The following is a 16,866-nucleotide window of genomic DNA, read 5'->3' on the forward strand; positions in this document are numbered from 1 at the left end:
CACTCCCAATGTAGTAAAATGTACAGCTTGCCTGGTGCCCTCCTGAGCTTCAAAAAGCAAACATATCACAAACGATAGGCGGCACTCTAGGACTTTTCAAAAATCAAGAACATACGTGACCCTGTTCTGACAGCTTAACGTTTCGGTTTCGGTCATTTTCAGTCCGCCACACTTTGCTGGCGGAATCTAATAAAATTTTTTAAAAACATGTTTTTTTTGGTGTTTTTTTTGGGTGGGTAATAGCATATCTATTTATATTAGAAGGGATTAGGTACTTGGTTTGTCTTTTTTGGAGGCACAAGTATTATTTATATATTTTTAAAAAGATTATTATTATTTTTTTTTAAAGGAATGGGAAAAACCTGAAAAAAAATTGCGTGGGGTCCCCCCTCCAAAGCATAACCAGCCTCGGGCTCTTCGAGCCGGTCCTGGTTCTAAAATCCGGGGGAAAAACGGACAGGGGATCCCCCGTATTTTTAAAACCAGCACCGGGCTCTGCGCCTGGTGCTGGTGCAAAAAATACGGGGGACAAAAAGAGTAGGGGTCCCCCGTATTTTTTACACCAGCATCAGGCTCCACTAGCTGGACAGATAATGCCACAGCCGGGGGTCACTTTTATACAGTGCCCTGCGGCCGTGGCATTAAATATCCAACTAGTCACCCCTGGCCGGGGTACCCTGGGGGAGTGGGGACCCCTTCAATCAAGGGGTCCCCCTCCTCAGCCACCCAAGGGCCAGGGGTGAAGCCCGAGGCTGTCCCCCCCCATCCAAAGGCTGCGGATGGGGGGCTGATAGCCTTGAGAAAATTAAAAGAATATTGTTTTTTCCAGTAGTACTACAAGTCCCAGCAAGCCTCCCCCGCAAGCTGGTACTTGGAGAACCACAAGTACCAGCATGCGGGAGAAAAACGGGCCCGCTGGTACCTGTAGTTCTAATGGGAAAAAAATACCCAAGTAAAAACAGGAGACACACACCGTGACAGTAAAACTTTATTTCACACATGTCGACACACACATACTTACCTATGTTGACACGAAGCAGTCGGTCGTCTTCTCCAAGTAGAATCCACGGGTACCTGAAAATAAAAGATAATTATACTCACCTGATCCAGGGTCCAGATTATAATCCACGTACTTGGCAAAACAACAAACCGAACACCCGGACCAAACGGACTGAAAGGGGTCCCATGTTTACACATGGGAACCCTTTCCACGAATGCAGAGACACCCCGGTCACAGCTGTCACAGAAGTGTCTCTTCAGCCAATCAGGAAGCGCCACTCCGTGGCACTCACCTGATTGTCTCCGTGCGCGTCTGAAGTGACAGAAGGCTGGCGGAGGGGGGCCGCGGGGGGGGGGGGGGGGGGGTGTGAATTAGCGGTGCGGGAGCCGGTGCGGGCTGGAGCTGGCCCTGGTGGTGGTGAGGGGGAAGGGGTGCCGCGATCTTGGGGGGCAGTGACTGCAGGAGGGGAGCAGAGGTCCCGCGATCGCTGGTGATATGCGGGGGGTGCCGAGATCGCGAGTGATATGCGGGGGTGCCGAGATCGCGGGTGATATGCGGGGGTGCCGCGATCGTGGGTGATATGCGGGGGGTGCCAGTGATCGGGAGTGGCGTGCGTGGGTGCAGCAATCATGGGTGGGGTGCGGGGGGTGCCGCGATCGTGGGTGATATGCGGGGGGTGCCAGTGATCGGGAGTGGCGTGCGTGGGTGCAGCAATCATGGGTGGGGTGCGGGGGGTGCCGCGATCGTGGGGTATCGCGGGAGGGGTGCCACTGCTGGGTGTCCTGTGACAGCGGCAGCCCGGCAGCAGTGATGTGCTACCGTAGCGGTGCGCGGGGGGGGGGGGGGGGGCGGCGAATTAGCGGTGCGGGGGGTGGTGCGGCGATTTAGCGGCGGGGGTGCGGCTGATTATCGGTGCGGGGGGGGGGGTGCGGCGAATTAGCGGTGCGGGTGCCGGGGGGGGGGGGGGGGGTGCGGCGAATTAGCGGTGCGGGGGGGGGTGCGGCGAATTAGCGGTGCGGGTGCGGGGGGTGCGGCTGATTAGCGGTGCGGGGGTGGGAGGGTGGCTGGCGGGCGGGCTGGCTGGCGGTGAATTACCGATGCGGGGGAGGGAGGCTGGCTGGCGGCCGGGCGGTGAATTACCGGTGTGGCAGCCGGTGCAGGCGGAGGGAGGCTGGCGGGCGGGGTGTAAATTTGCGGTGCCGGGCTGAGCAGGGCTGAGGGAGGCTGGCGGGATGGATGGGGCGGCCGGCGGAGGAAAGGGACTGGCGGGCGGAGGGGGGTTAATTTGCGGTGCGGAAGGCTGTGCGGTGGCTGGTCACTGCGGCTGGGGCGGTGAGGTGGCCGGAGGGGTATGGGGCACAGAGGGTCACCTGCAGCACGAGACAAAAGTAGGCGGACACTAGCAGCCAGTGTCCGCCTACTTATCGTTCAGTTGGGGGGAAGTTTTCCCCTACAGCTGAACGATTGGTTGGGAAAATCAAACAGGTTTGATTTTCCCAACTAGTTGGTCAGACCGTTTCTGACCGTTTTTTAGCGTGTGGGAGCAAACGGCTGATAATCGTTTGCTCCCACACACTGCCAGATTATCTTTCCAACCAGCCAACTAGTTGGCTGGTTGGAAATATATCGTCCTGGTGTATGGCTAGCATAAGAATGCTTTACAGTGTTATAATAGTTTATTTTTTATCATTTAACAAAATCTAAATAAAATCAATATTTGGTGTGACCACCCTTTGCCTTCAAAGCAGCATCATTTCTTCTAGGTACATGCACAACACTGTTTTTGAAGGAATTTGTCAGGGATGTTCTTCTTTAGATGTAGGCATGCTCAAATCCTTGTGTCCTCTTCATGTAATCCCAGACAGACTAGATGATGTTGAGATAAGGGCTCTGTTGGGGTCATATCATCACTTCCAGGACTCGTATAGAGACTCCATGGTCTATTTGTGGCCACCATTATGCAAATAAGATGCACAAGAAGACGCTGTTTGCCACAGTTGCACACAGCGTTGTCTTGTGCATCTTATTTGCATAATGATGCCTATGAGATCCATTTTTGGCAAAAAAAAAAAGATGCCCAACGTTAGCAGAGTTGCATGGGAACTGCCGGCTTACTCATGCCAAACATCTTGCGTTGCATGGCGTATTAAGGCTAGAGGTATGAGGAAACGTCTATACGTGTCAGCCTGTGCCTTCAGATCAGTGCAGATTTCGACACTGGCAGACATCCTGAGTGAAGTTGTTTAAGAAAAATTTCAATATAGAGACTCCATGGTCTAGTAGGTGGCCACCATGTAGACCTCCGTGGCCCTGATGATCAAACTTTTAGTTCTATGTTCACTAGTGAGAAATTATATGTATTAAAATAAGAAGCTTATTTGATGTTACTTTATGCCCATAAACATATGATACTTGACTTCATTTTTCATTTCATTACAATTTTTTTTCTAAATGGCAATATTTACAGTACATATAAATGTTTTGTTTATTGCAGGCCCGTCTGAATTGCAAGCACTGTGGGAAGCCAGTCATTGATGTACGCATTGGAATGCGTTATTTCTCAGAATACAGCAACGTTCAACAGTGCCCTCACTGTGGGAATTTAGACTACCATTTTGTGAAGCCATTTTCCTCATTTAAAGTTCTAGAGGCCTATTGACGAAAGCTTTGTTTTAGTAATAGCCATTTTATAGGTATTACTACTTTGTTATATATCTTTTTATAGGAAATATTCTGTAAAAAAAACCCTTTTCTAATTCAAAAAAATTGCAGCGTTTTTTCTTTGAATTGTGTTACTAAAACTGTATATAGTATTTACAGTTTCCCGAATTTAAGTGGGAAATGTAAAATGAAAATGTGACGGGTGAATGTAAATCTATGCCAGCAAAGTGTATTTTTTTTTCTGTCATCTTTTAAGTATTTGGGCATAGTACTCTAATTTCTATATAAAATTTGTCCTGATTGACTAAGCACTTAAAAAAAAAAATTCCACCAAAGTAAATTTAGATATTTTTAACAATAAATTTGATATTTTAAGCCATTTGCTTTTTTTATTAGCATTTTTGTTCTAATTAGAGAAATGTGGTCAAACTGTTATAGCATTTTTTATATATTTTGAATTGGTATAAAATGATCATACTTCTTAAACACCTTCACTGGTAGTGTGCAAAATGAAATCATGTATTTTTCTCATTTTAAAGTCTTTCTTTTTAAAAAGGAAAAATGTGATTTTGTGTTGAATTGGATGGCCTAAAATAGAGACTTTCATTTTATAGTTTTCAATGTATCTGGCGGGTCACTGGATGCTTATTACGGTTTGTGTTGACCTTTTTTGCTTTGGTAAAGCCCCCTACGAACTACCTATTCATATGAATTAAAAGTTCAGTAGGAAAAGGTTTTAAATTTTTTTTTACAAAGTCCACTGGGGGCCGTCCATTTGATTTGACTATTCAGTAGATTTACTGTTTTATAATACTCTAATAATACAATTTGGGATATTATTTTAGGTCCCCTAATTTCACCCACAACTCTTTACATTTTGGGTTAGATATGTCTTCTCGTTTGAAACCAATCAAATATTTCATGTTTTTATATTGTACTATTGGAGAGCACTGATGATTTCTCTTTTTGGATGCTTTATTTTAATCATATCCTACAAATGTAAATTTGATGCATTTGGAAACCAACACATTGTTTTTAAAAATAAACAGGCTAGATTGAATCTTTAAAATCATTATATTGAAAGCTAATCAGCTCTTTATGGAATAGTTCACACTTATCAGCATTTAATGAGAACATAGAAACAGAGTTAAAATGGAATAAGGATTCTTTTTTTCGCATTATCACAATTTGTATTCCAAACTTTGAATGCCATATTTAAAATTGAATAACACTACAGACGTGTATTTCCATGTGTTAGTGCATTTTATCAGTACAATTGGGAAACGGAATGAAAAATATTCTAAAACTGTATTGCTAAGATATGCAGCATTTTGGTATATGTAATCATCCTCTTAAGGGGGTATTCAACTTGATGCAGTAATTTACCGCATGTGGAAAAGGGTGGTAGCCGCAGGCTTTAACAACTGGGGCTATTCAATTAGATACCCTTTTTCTCAACCGGTAAATTACTGTGTTAATTGGCATTAACTCATAGAATCTGGAATAAGTTGTCAAACCTATGAGTTAACATTGCCACAGCACCCTAAAAACAGGTTATTTTGGGGGGATTTCTTTGAAGAAAAAGTCCCCCTTATCTGCAGTCTGTGAGCTGCATTTGGGCAAGCTTTGCAAATAGTAGGGTGGGTTTTTTATTTCCAGTTTAGGTTTTTAGGGTATGCTGCTTCTTTAAAAAAAATTCTTTTTAGTAAATCATCACACTGTTTTAGATTGTTTAGCTTTTTCTTTTAAACAATATATCATGTGCAATATTGAACAAAAATATTTTACAATGCATTGAAAATATCGAAATAGCTCTAACCATGGTACTGAGTATAATTATTCTCCTAATAAATAAGGTTCACTGTTCTGCTTGCAGAAAATGAAGTATAAAATATACGTATATTAATTACACAACCTGCAGTGATAATTTTGTGGTTTAAAGCTACAACAAGGGGAGGGTTTACACCTACAATGCCTGCTTATTTTACTATGGGAAGGGATGGAGTGGTAGCAAGTCCTGCAGAATAATCCGATCTGACTAGTTTATCTTCTGAACTCACGGTAGTGAAGTCTGCTTTAGTGGATACATTAGATCCTATACACAGCTGCACAGCAACATTGCAATGTACACTGCTTAGATGTCCCCAATAGTACAGCCATGCCTGTCCTTATCTACTGAAGTAGAAGTGGCTTAGTGGGCAATATTTTCCAGATCTCCATGACATCCGCAATAATTAGCTGAAATCTTCTATTGAATCAATGGAGCCCTAACCATAAAATTCAGTGTGGTGCTTAGTACGAAAACAGCATTTAACTAATACACCTAACAATTTAACATGAGGTCATTTAAAATATTTGCAGATAATAATTTCCTTATGTTGTTGACGATTTGCTTTCCAGGTTGCAACATGAGAGAAAGCGATCCGCCTGTGTAAGCACTCTGCAGATAGCCTTTCAGTTTAGCTGATCAGAGGAAATAGACAAATTGTATGTAACATTAAACACCATAAGGCAAAGTACATTTCTGCTCCAATGTACAGGGTACGTTTTTAGATCAACCTTTATTTCTTTTTCGGTAACCATGTATGTATTGAGATTACTCGCTCTTTAAAGATAATAGTTCTACCATTTAATATTTGAAATAAAAGATAAAAAATACATGTTTTCTACTTCAAGAGCAAACAAAGTGCGTAATAAAGGGGCTTGAGGCTTCCTGTTGCATTAATTAGAGGTTTGGCTGGGTTCATCTACATGAAAAGACAAAAACCAATACCAATTTTTTAAAGCTAAACCTTTCTAAATGATCATATTGCATTTAATGGACAAGCACTGGTGAACAGAGATTTAGGAATTTGGTTTAAATATTTTTGTCAAAGTGGCATTTACGGTATGTTCTCATGGTGCAAACTTTATTTGAAAGTGGTTTTATAGGTTTCTAAGAAGAAAGTATTTGTAGCTTTGTAATAGGTTCATATGTATGTAAAATTGAGTGTGTGCAGTTTTGAAATGTTCACATTATTACCACCCTGATCCTGTTAAATTGAACATCTTGAAGTTTTATTGGTCTTACCCTTCCTTGGTTATCATATGCTGGTTAGTGCTGCAAGGAAAAAAAATACATACAGTATGGGGTGCTGCAGTTAGTCTGAAAGGCGCTTTGCAGATGATGCATTTAAAACAAGCCCACACCACACCTCCACCAAATAGAATGTTCTAGAAGAAAGCCATTTCTTTTGTCACCTGCTAAACCTGAAATTTGAGTCGGGCATTACTGGTATAAGGATCCTAATGCTATACTAGTTGGAAGAGGGGTAAAATTCCTTCATGGTGTTTCTATAGAAACAAACAACTTGGCGACAATATAAGTAACTAGAGACCTTTTTCATGTTAACGCTTAATGCCTATCTTCTGCTAATTTTTACAATAGAGGAAAGGTAGGTAGTCTCAAGGGTGACTTTTATTCTTTCTATTTAGTAGTGGGTAGCACCTCACTGCAGCCCTGACATCATACATGGGCGACGACACATTATAAATTGAAGCAATATTGAGTAGAGGACCATTGAAGATATTGGTACAGATGTAGCCATGCTCATTGTGGCTACATCTGCGCTGAACATGCACTTCCTAGCGGTGCTGAGCTGCGGCAATTGCCGCTCCCATTCATACGAATGGGGCGCGTGCACATCCCAGACATGCATGCAGTCTCGCCTTACAAGGCACGATTGTGGCTACATCTGTACTTGTGGTGGTCATGCTGGTGGATTTACCTCTGTTTTGAATTTTCTGCTAACTTTACTGGCAATTCCACAAATTTTAGTTTTCTGCTCTCCGAGTAACTGTCTCATTTGGATAATCATGATGACGTCTGCATTTACCACTATAGTAATATATATATATATATATATATATATGTGTATATATATATATATATATATATATATGTGTGTATATATATATATATATATATATATATATATATATATATATATATATATATATATATATATATATACATGTATGTATGTGTATATATGAAATATATATATTTTTTCCATTGTGCTGTTAGGAAATACGAGTATATGAACGGTGTATCGATTTTTTTAATTGTTTTTTTTATTTATGGGCCAGGACCTTTACTTTTCTGACCCAGTCCTTGGGTTGTAGGTTCTGTGTATGAGACACTACTGTACAGATGCTGTATATTCACACTTTCTTAGGCTAAAGATGCTCCAGGAATTATATACCTCAGTGCGTCTTTATTAGTCTGCCAACTGCACATTGTTCTCTGTGTTTATTGCATGGCTGGGTTGGTGATGCTGGTCATTACCAGTGTGATTTATACACACTCCTGTGGGCTGGAGATACCTCTCTGTATTAGAAGCTACAAACACTGTATCAGCACTTCTGCATGTGGAGCTACATGTTGTTCACCGGAAGATTCTAAATGTCTGGCTGGTTATCTTCCAATTGTTACACAATGCGCACTGCTTTTATTACCAATTGGAGCCTAATATAGATAATAGCTAGAATCGGATTGGTTGCTATGAGCAACATCTCCACTTCTAAAAAAAAACCTCACACCTTAGTAAATATACCCCATAGTCTCTACCCTAAATATAGAGTGATATTGACTTAACAATTTGTGTTAGTCATGCTACCATTTCTTGAATGTTTATCATTTCTCTATCGTCCTAGTGGATGCTGGGGTTCCTGAAAGGACCATGGGGAATAGCGGCTCCGCAGGAGACAGGGCACAAAAAGTAAAGCTTTACGATCAGGTGGTGTGTACTGGCTCCTCCCCCTATGACCCTCCTCCAAGCCTCAGTTAGATTTTTGTGCCCGGCCGAGAAGGGTGCAATCTAGGTGGCTCTCCTAAAGAGCTGCTTAGAAAAGTTTAGCTTAGGTTTTTTATTTTACAGTGAGTCCTGCTGGCAACAGGATCACTGCAACGAGGGACTTAGGGGAGAAGAAGTGAACTCACCTGCGTGCAGGATGGATTGGCTTCTTGGCTACTGGACATCAGCTCCAGAGGGACGATCACAGGTACAGCCTGGATGGTCACCGGAGCCTTGCCGCCGGCCCCCTTGCAGATGCTGAAGTAAGAAGAGGTCCAGAATCGGCGGAAGAAGACTCCTCAGTCTTCTAAAGGTAGCGCACAGCACTGCAGCTGTGCGCCATTTTCCTCTCAGCACACTTCACACGGCAGTCACTGAGGGTGCAGGGCGCTGGGAGGGGGGCGCCCTGGGAGGCAAATGAAAACCTATTTTGGCTAAAAATACCTCACATATAGCCTCCGGAGGCTATATGGAGATATTTAACCCCTGCCAGAATCCGTTAAGAGCGGGAGACGAGGCCGCCGAAAAAGGGGCGGGGCCTATCTCCTCAGCACACAGCGCCATTTTCCCTCACAGAAAGGCTGGAGGGAAGGCTCCCAGGCTCTCCCCTGCACTGCACTACAGAAACAGGGTTAAAACAGAGAGGGAGGGCACTAATTTGGCGTTAGAAATATATAATAAAGATGCTATAAGGGAAAACACTTATATAAGGTTGTCCCTATATAATTATAGCGTTTTTGGTGTGTGCTGGCAAACTCTCCCTCTGTCTCTCCAAAGGGCTAGTGGGTCCTGTCCTCTATCAGAGCATTCCCTGTGTGTGTGCTGTGTGTCGGTACGTGTGTGTCGACATGTATGAGGACGATGTTGGTGAGGAGGCGGAGCAATTGCCTGTAATGGTGATGTCACTCTCTAGGGAGTCGACACCGGAATGGATGGCTTATTTAGGGAATTACGTGATAATGTCAACATGCTGCAAGGTCGGTTGACGACATGAGACGGCCGACAAACAATTAGTACCGGTCCAGACGTCTCAAAAACACCGTCAGGGGTTTTAAAACGCCCGTTTACTTTAGTCGGTCGACACAGACAGGGACACTGAATCCAGTGTCGACGGTGAATAAACAAACGTATTCCTTATTAGGGCCACACGTTAAAGGCAATGAAGGAGGTGTTACATATTTCTGATACTACAAGTACCACAAAAGAGGGTATTATGTGGGATGTGAAAAAACTACCGTAGTTTTTCCTGAATCAGATAAATTAAATAAAGTGTGTGATGATGCGTGGGTTCCCCCCGATAGAAAATTAGGGGCGGTATACCCTTTCCCGCCAGAAGTTAGGGCGCGTTGGGAAACACCCCTTAGGGTGGCTAAGGCGCTCACACGCTTATCAAAACAAGTGGCGGTACCGTCTATAGATAGGGCCGTCCTCAAGGACCAGCTGACAGGAGGCTGGAAAATATCATAAAAAGTATATACACACATACTGGTGTTATACTGCGACCAGCGATCGCCTCAGCCTGGATGTGCAGAGCTGGGGTGGCTTGGTCGGATTCCCTGACTAAAAATATTGATACCCTTGACAGGGACAGTATTTTATTGACTATAGAGCATTTAAAGGATGCATTTCTATATATGCGAGATGCACAGAGGGATATTTGCACTCTGGCATCAAGAGTAAATGCGATGTCCATATCTGGCAGAAGATGTTATGGACACGACAGTGGTCAGGTGATGCAGATTCCAAACGGCACAAAGGTGTATTGCCGTATAAAGGAAGAGGAGTTATTTGGGGTCGGTCCATCGGACCTGGTGGCCACGGCAACTGCTGGAAAATCCACCGTTTTTACCCTAAGTCACATCTCTGCAGAAAAAGACACCGTCTTTTCAGCCTCAGTCCTTTCGTCCCTATAAGATCATATCTGCCCAGGGATAGAGGAAAGGGAAGAAGACTGCAGCAGGCAGCCCATTCCCAGGAACAGAAGCGTTCCACCGCTTCTGACAAGTTCTCAGCATGGCGCTGAGACCGTACAGGACCCCTGGATCCTACAAGTAGTATCCCAGGGGTACAGATTGGAATGTCGAGACGTTTCCCCTTCGCAGGCTCCTGAAGTCTGCTTTACCAAGGTCTCCCTCCGACAAGGAGGCAGTATGGGAAAAAATTCACAAGCTGTATTCCCAGCAGGTGATAATTAAATTACCTCTCCTACTACAAGAAAAGGGGTATTATTCCACACTATATTGTGGTACTGAAGCCAGAAGGCTAGGTGAGACTTATTCTAAAATAAAAAAAAATTTTTTGAACACTTACAAAGGTTCAAATCAAGATGGAGTCACTCAGAGCAGTGATAACGAACCAGGAAGAAGGGGACTATATAGTGTCCCGGGACATCAGGGATGCTTACCTCTATGTCCCAAATTTGCCCTTCTCACTAAGGGTACCTCAGGTTCGTGGTGCAGAACTGTCACTATCAGTTTCAGACGCTGCCGTTTGGATTGTCCACGGCACCCCGGGTCTTTACCAAGGAAATGGCCGAAATGATGATTCTTCTTCGAAGAAAAGGCGTCTTAATTATCCCTTACTTGGACGATCTCCTGATAAGGGCATAGTCCAGGGAACAGTTGGAGGTCGGAGTAGCACTATCTCGGATACTGCTACAACAGCACGGGTGGATTCTAAATATTCCAAAATCGCAGCTGATCCCGACGACACGTCTGCTGTGCCTAGGGATGATTCTGGACACAGTCCAGAAAAAGGTGTTTCTCCCGGAAGAGAAAGCCAGGGAGTTATCCGAGCTAGTCAGGAACCTCCTAAAAACAGTGCATCATTGCACAAGGGTCCTGGTAAAAATGGTGGCTTCCTACGAAGCAATTCCATTCGGCAGATTTCACGCAAGAACTTTTCAGTGGGATCTGCTGGACAAATGGTCCGGATCGCATCTTCAGATGCATCAGCGGATAACCCTATATCCAAGGACAAGGGTGTCTCTCCTGTGGTGGTTATAGAGTGCTCATCTTCTAGAGGGCCGCAGATTCGGCATTCAGGATTGGATGCTGGTGACCACGGAGCCCAGCCCGAGAGGCTGGGGAGCAGTCACACAAGGAAAAAATTTCCAGGGAGTGTGATCAAGTCTGGAGACTTTTCTCCACATAAATATACTGGAGCTAAGGGTAAATTTATAATGCTCTAAGCTTAGCAAGACCTCTGCTTCAAGGTCAGCCGGTATTGATCCAGTGGGAAAAACATCACGGCAGTCGCCCACGTAAACAGACAGGGCGACACAAGAAGCAGGAGGGCAATGGAAAAAACTGCAAGGACTTTTCGCTGGGCGGAAAATCATGTGATAGCACTGTCAGCAGTGTTTCATCCCGGGAATGGAAACTGGGAAGCAGACTTCCTCAGCAGGCACGACCTCCACCCGGGAGAGTGGAAACTTCATCGGGAAGTTTTTTCCACATGATTGTAAACCGTTGGGAAATACCAAAGGTGGACATGATGGCGTCCCGTCTGAACAAAAAACGGGACAGGTATTGCGCCAGGTCAAGAGACCCTCAGGCAATAGCTGTGGACGTTCTGGTAACACCGTGGGTGTACCAGTCGGTGTATGTGTTCCCTCCTCTGCTTCTCATACCTAAGGTGCTGAGAATTATAAGACGTAGAGGAGTAAGAACTATACTCATGGCTCCGGATTGGCCAAGAAGGACTTGGTACCCGGAACTTCAAGAGATGCTTACAGAGGTCTTATGGCCTCTGCTGCTAAAAAGGGATTTGCTTCAGCAAGTACCATGTCTGTTCCAAGACTTACCGCAGCTGCGTTTGTCGGCATGGCGGTGGAACGCCGGATCCTAAGGGAAAAAGGCATTCCGGAAGAGGTAATTCCTACCCTGGTCAAAGCCAGAAAGGAGGTGACCGCACAACATTATCACCACATGTGGCGAAAATATGTTGCGTGGTGTGAGGCCAGGATGGCCCCACAAAGAAATTTCAACTCGGTCGTTTCCTGCATTTCCTGCAAACAGGAGTGTCTATGGGCCGCAAATTGGGGTCCATTAAGGTTCAAATTTCGGCCCTGTCGATTTTCTTCCAGAAAGAATTGGCTTCAGTTCCTGAAGTCCAGAAGTTTGTCAAGGGAGTATTGCATATACAACCCCCTTTTGTGCCTCCAGTGGCACTGTGGGATCTCAACGTAGTTCTGGGATTCCTCAAATCACATTGGTTTAAAACCAGTCAAATCTGTGGATTTGAAGCATCTCACATGAAAAGTGACCATGCTCTTGGCCCTGGCCTGGACCAGGCGAGTGTCAAATTGGTGGTTTTTTCTCAAAAAAGCCCATATCTGTTTGTCCATTCGGACAGGGCAGAGCTGCGGACTCGTCCCCAGTTCTCTCCCTAAGGTGGTGTCAGTGTTTCACCTGAACCAGCTTATTGTGGTGCCTTGCACCTACTAGGGACTTGGAGGACTCCAAGTTGCTAGATGTTGTCAGGGCCCTGAAAATATGTTCCAGGACGGCTGGAGTCAGGAAAACTGACTTGCTGTTATCCTGTATGCACCCAACAAACTGGGTGCTCTTGCTTCTAAGCAGACTATTGCTAGTTGGATGTGTAATACAATTCAGCTTGCACATTCTGTGGCAGGCCTGCCACAGCCAAAATATGTAAATGCCCATTCCACAAGGACGGTAGGCTCATCTTGGGCGGCTGCCCGAGGGGTCTCGGCTTTACAACTTTGCCGAGCGGTTATTTAGTCAGGGGCAAACACGTTTGTAAAATCCTACAAATTTGATACCCTGGCTAAGGAGGACCTGGAGTTCTCTCATTCGGTGCTGCAGAGTCATCCGCACTCTCCCGCCCGTTTGGGAGCTTTGGTATTATCCCCATGGTCCTTTCAGGAACCCCAGCATCCACTAGGACGATAGAGAAAATAAGAATTTACTTACCGATAATTCTATTTCTCGGAGTCCGTAGTGGATGCTGGGCGCCCATCCCAAGTGCGGATTGTCTGCAATACTTGTACATAGTTACAAAAATCGGGTTATTATTGTTGTGAGCCATCTTTTCAGAGGCTCCGCTGTTATCATACTGTTAACTGGGTTCAGATCACAGGTTGTACAGTGTGATTGGTGTGGCTGGTATGAGTCTTACCCGGGATTCAAAATCCTTCCTTATTGTGTACGCTCGTCCGGGCACAGTACCTAACTGAGGCTTGGAGGAGGGTCATAGGGGGAGGAGCCGGTACACACCACCTGATCGTAAAGCTTTACTTTTTGTGCCCTGTCTCCTGCGGAGCCGCTATTCCCCATGGTCCTTTCAGGAACCCCAGCATCCACTACGGACTCCGAGAAATAGAATTATCGGTAAGTAAATTCTTATTTTTTCTTCATTCAATGAATAATATGTTGTTTGCATATTATATGTTGATTGTTACAAGAAGCCAGTAGTTGCTTGAATGATAATTTATATATCTTTTATTACTTTTACTTTCTGTCAGCGCATTGGAAACAATGTAATGGTTTTTGTTTCTTTTCATCATTTGGCTGACGCAGGTCCTTCCACTTGCAGCAGATAATTAAAAGCACAATACTGTTTACGGTTTAATGCTGGAGCATAGTGTGAAGTGATTCATACACATTTATTCTATTTCAAAGCAAGTTACAGTGTGTATTCTACACATTATTTTTAATTTATTTTATTTTTTTTAAATTCCAGTGGAAAATTCAGAGCCAACAAACCTTTGCAGTCAAACAGAACAATAGCTGGAAATGCTTATTTTCTTTTGTTCCTGTATAAAAACAGTTTACTTAACCTAAGCCCAGTGTGTAATCGTCAAACTAGTATTTATGGATAGTACTACTGTAGCAATACATGTACAGTATTTGCTGAGCTACACTGACATGATGTGATATTGTATATTCGATCAACTTTTTAGTGTTAGCCTTAGGTATCTTATAACAAAGACTCTTTTCTCAACGATGTGTAAAAAAAATTGGAGCTGGAGGTTGAAGTCCCATGGTGTAAAAGCTAACCTGCCATACATATGTTAAGCCAAAAACCATAGATGAGGTATATACTTAATTTTTTGAGGGGACAAAGGCACAAAAGTAATATACAAGGAGAGCATCTGTAAATATTCCCACACTGCATACATAAAAAACAGAAACATACAGTGTCAAAAGCATGTGAAATAAAACAAACCACATCCCTCGAAACCATAAATCAACAGCATATTACACCGTCGTATAAATAACAGCGCAAGGGCTATCACGGAGATGAGAGTGGAGAGAAGGCCTAGCGTATCTAGGCTGTTGCTATCCATTCCAGATTTGGTAAAATTTGGACTCCGTATTTTGAGTAATATTCAAGTATTTTTCATGAGTGAGGGTAACATTGACCTGGGAAACCAAAGCACTGACTTTGGGACCAGAGATGGATATCCAGGAGCAAGCTACACCTTGGCCAAGGTTAAAAACATGTCTAGTTTATTTAGCTAGGGTATCTACATCTAAAACCCCTAGAGAGCATGGCATGTATAAGAATAGAAGGGGAATCCCAGTAGAGGAGATTGACCATAAAACCCTATACCAAAAAAGCATTAGCCAGGGTACTTCTCCATAACAGATCCCAGACTGTGTCCCGGGAGGCCTGGCATTTGAGACACGCTTCAGTAGCCTGACCTCCCAATTTCATTAACCTTATGGGGTAAGATAAGTTCTGTGTAATAAAAACAATTGAAATTCCTGAAATCTAATGGAAGTGATAAATATACGTGTGGGCTCCCAAGAGCCATAGTCTGTGTGTGATCACACGGGACCCTCATCGAACTCCCAACTTAGCCTAACGTGTGGCAAATATGTTGAGTGGTGAGCAGACATAAGGAAGGTATAGAGGCAGGAAAGCGTTCTACGGGAACCGATGGAAGAGGGAAACCATTGGAGGTTGGGGCCTTGGATAGGGGAATTCTCATCTGAAAACTGGGGCAGCCAAGGCATGCCAGTGTTGCAAATATAGAAGTGAGTGGAAAGAAGTCGATTCATAACGAAGCTGAGTAAAGGAGTTTAGTATATAATTGTCATACAGCTGTTCTGTCACCCCACACCACTGTATAATGAAGAACGAAGAGATCAGACAGCGACTTACTGATAAAAATGTTTTTACATAGTTGTCATACATGAAATAACCTTCAAAATTATTATGCCCATCTTACAGCAATTAATGGCTAAAGGACTTGTGGAAATCACAATAATAGGTGACACCAATGGTTATAGCGCTACTGATACTGAAATGACTTTGAAGTTTAGTAACACGTCTGATAGTTCTGTATAGCTAAAGAAATGCAACTGGCTAGTGCTAAGAATCTCCATTGATGATGATGGAAGCGATTCAATTGTTTTACCGCGCCCTGCACAGCATATCGCCGGTAACTTTAGATGGGGCTATATGCAAATATTTGTTCTGGCGCCCATTGTTTTTTGCACATTTTGTGCCCAAAAACAAAGTTTAGCTGTGCAAAGCAGCTAAACCCATCTAAAGTACTGAGGGCATATTGTGAAAAGTTGGCAATATGCGTGCCCAATTGTAGCCACAATAGATTTACTCCTTCTGGTGTCGGGTCACTTAAAAAAATTAAAAAAAAAAATGAAATTTCCCCAATGATAAACCCAGAAACAAGGGATACATTCTTCAGCTTGAAATATAGGCATTTGTAGCAAGCCTCAAACTACCCTTAGGGCCAAGGAACAAAGGTGTTTTAGAATGCTGTAGGTTAACAACAACTGTGGCATTAGTAGGCATGAAACCCTTTTATAACACTTTGAACGGCACTAACATCATTCGTGCTACTGTCACATTAACCAGGACACCATACCTTCAAGATGCCACAGCCACGGTTTGTATAGGAAACGCTTGCTAGAGTGTAGGACAGTGCTCATTCTCACGATTAGAATGTCTTGATATTTTTCTTTATGCAGTACTTATAATTTTGGTGAAGGGTTTCTGATTAGATTATTCAACTTTTTGATATTCAGTTACCTCTATTTTTCTAGAGGTTGCGACAAATTCCTTATGCAGTCCTTAGAAAGTAATAAGTTGGCACTTGGCATTATCTGATCAGTATTCCTTAATGTGGGACCTCTGATATTGCATAATTCCAGGGAATGGTGTACACTGACTGCTTCATTTTCATTGAGAACGTTTAGTTAGATTATTTAACTAAAATGACAATGCCTTTGTCATTCCCCGAACAGAAACGCATTCGTTTTTCATAACCATCAGCTGAAGTCAGAGTATGTAATAAAAACCTACACTTCTTCCCATTGCTACAGTAACAAGGACCATCATTCTTTACAAGCCTGTCAGACCATGTACACCCCCGCT

At 43.6% G+C, this 16,866-nt stretch overlaps 1 protein-coding gene across 2 annotated transcripts in view; it reads left to right on the top strand.

The window, feature by feature from the left end:
* HECA (hdc homolog, cell cycle regulator) overlaps nucleotides 1-16,866 on the top strand; it is a 146,175-nt gene that overhangs the window by 128,439 nt on the left and 870 nt on the right. The window contains exons 4-5 of one of the 2 annotated variants that reach the window (XR_010176072.1): nucleotides 3,495-6,202; nucleotides 14,203-16,866. The exon at nucleotides 14,203-16,866 is cut by the window's right edge and continues 870 nt beyond it. Coding sequence is in view for 1 of the 2 variants with exons in the window: in XM_063917448.1 (XP_063773518.1) it covers nucleotides 3,495-3,659 (165 nt within the window). In the remaining variant the exon portion in view is untranslated. Of the gene's footprint in view, nucleotides 1-3,494; nucleotides 6,320-14,202 lie in introns of those variants that run through there. The other variant, XM_063917448.1, reaches the window with a different exon arrangement.

This window comes from Pseudophryne corroboree, chromosome 4 (genome assembly GCF_028390025.1).
Source record: "Pseudophryne corroboree isolate aPseCor3 chromosome 4, aPseCor3.hap2, whole genome shotgun sequence".
Taxonomy (NCBI): Eukaryota; Metazoa; Chordata; class Amphibia; order Anura; family Myobatrachidae; genus Pseudophryne; species Pseudophryne corroboree.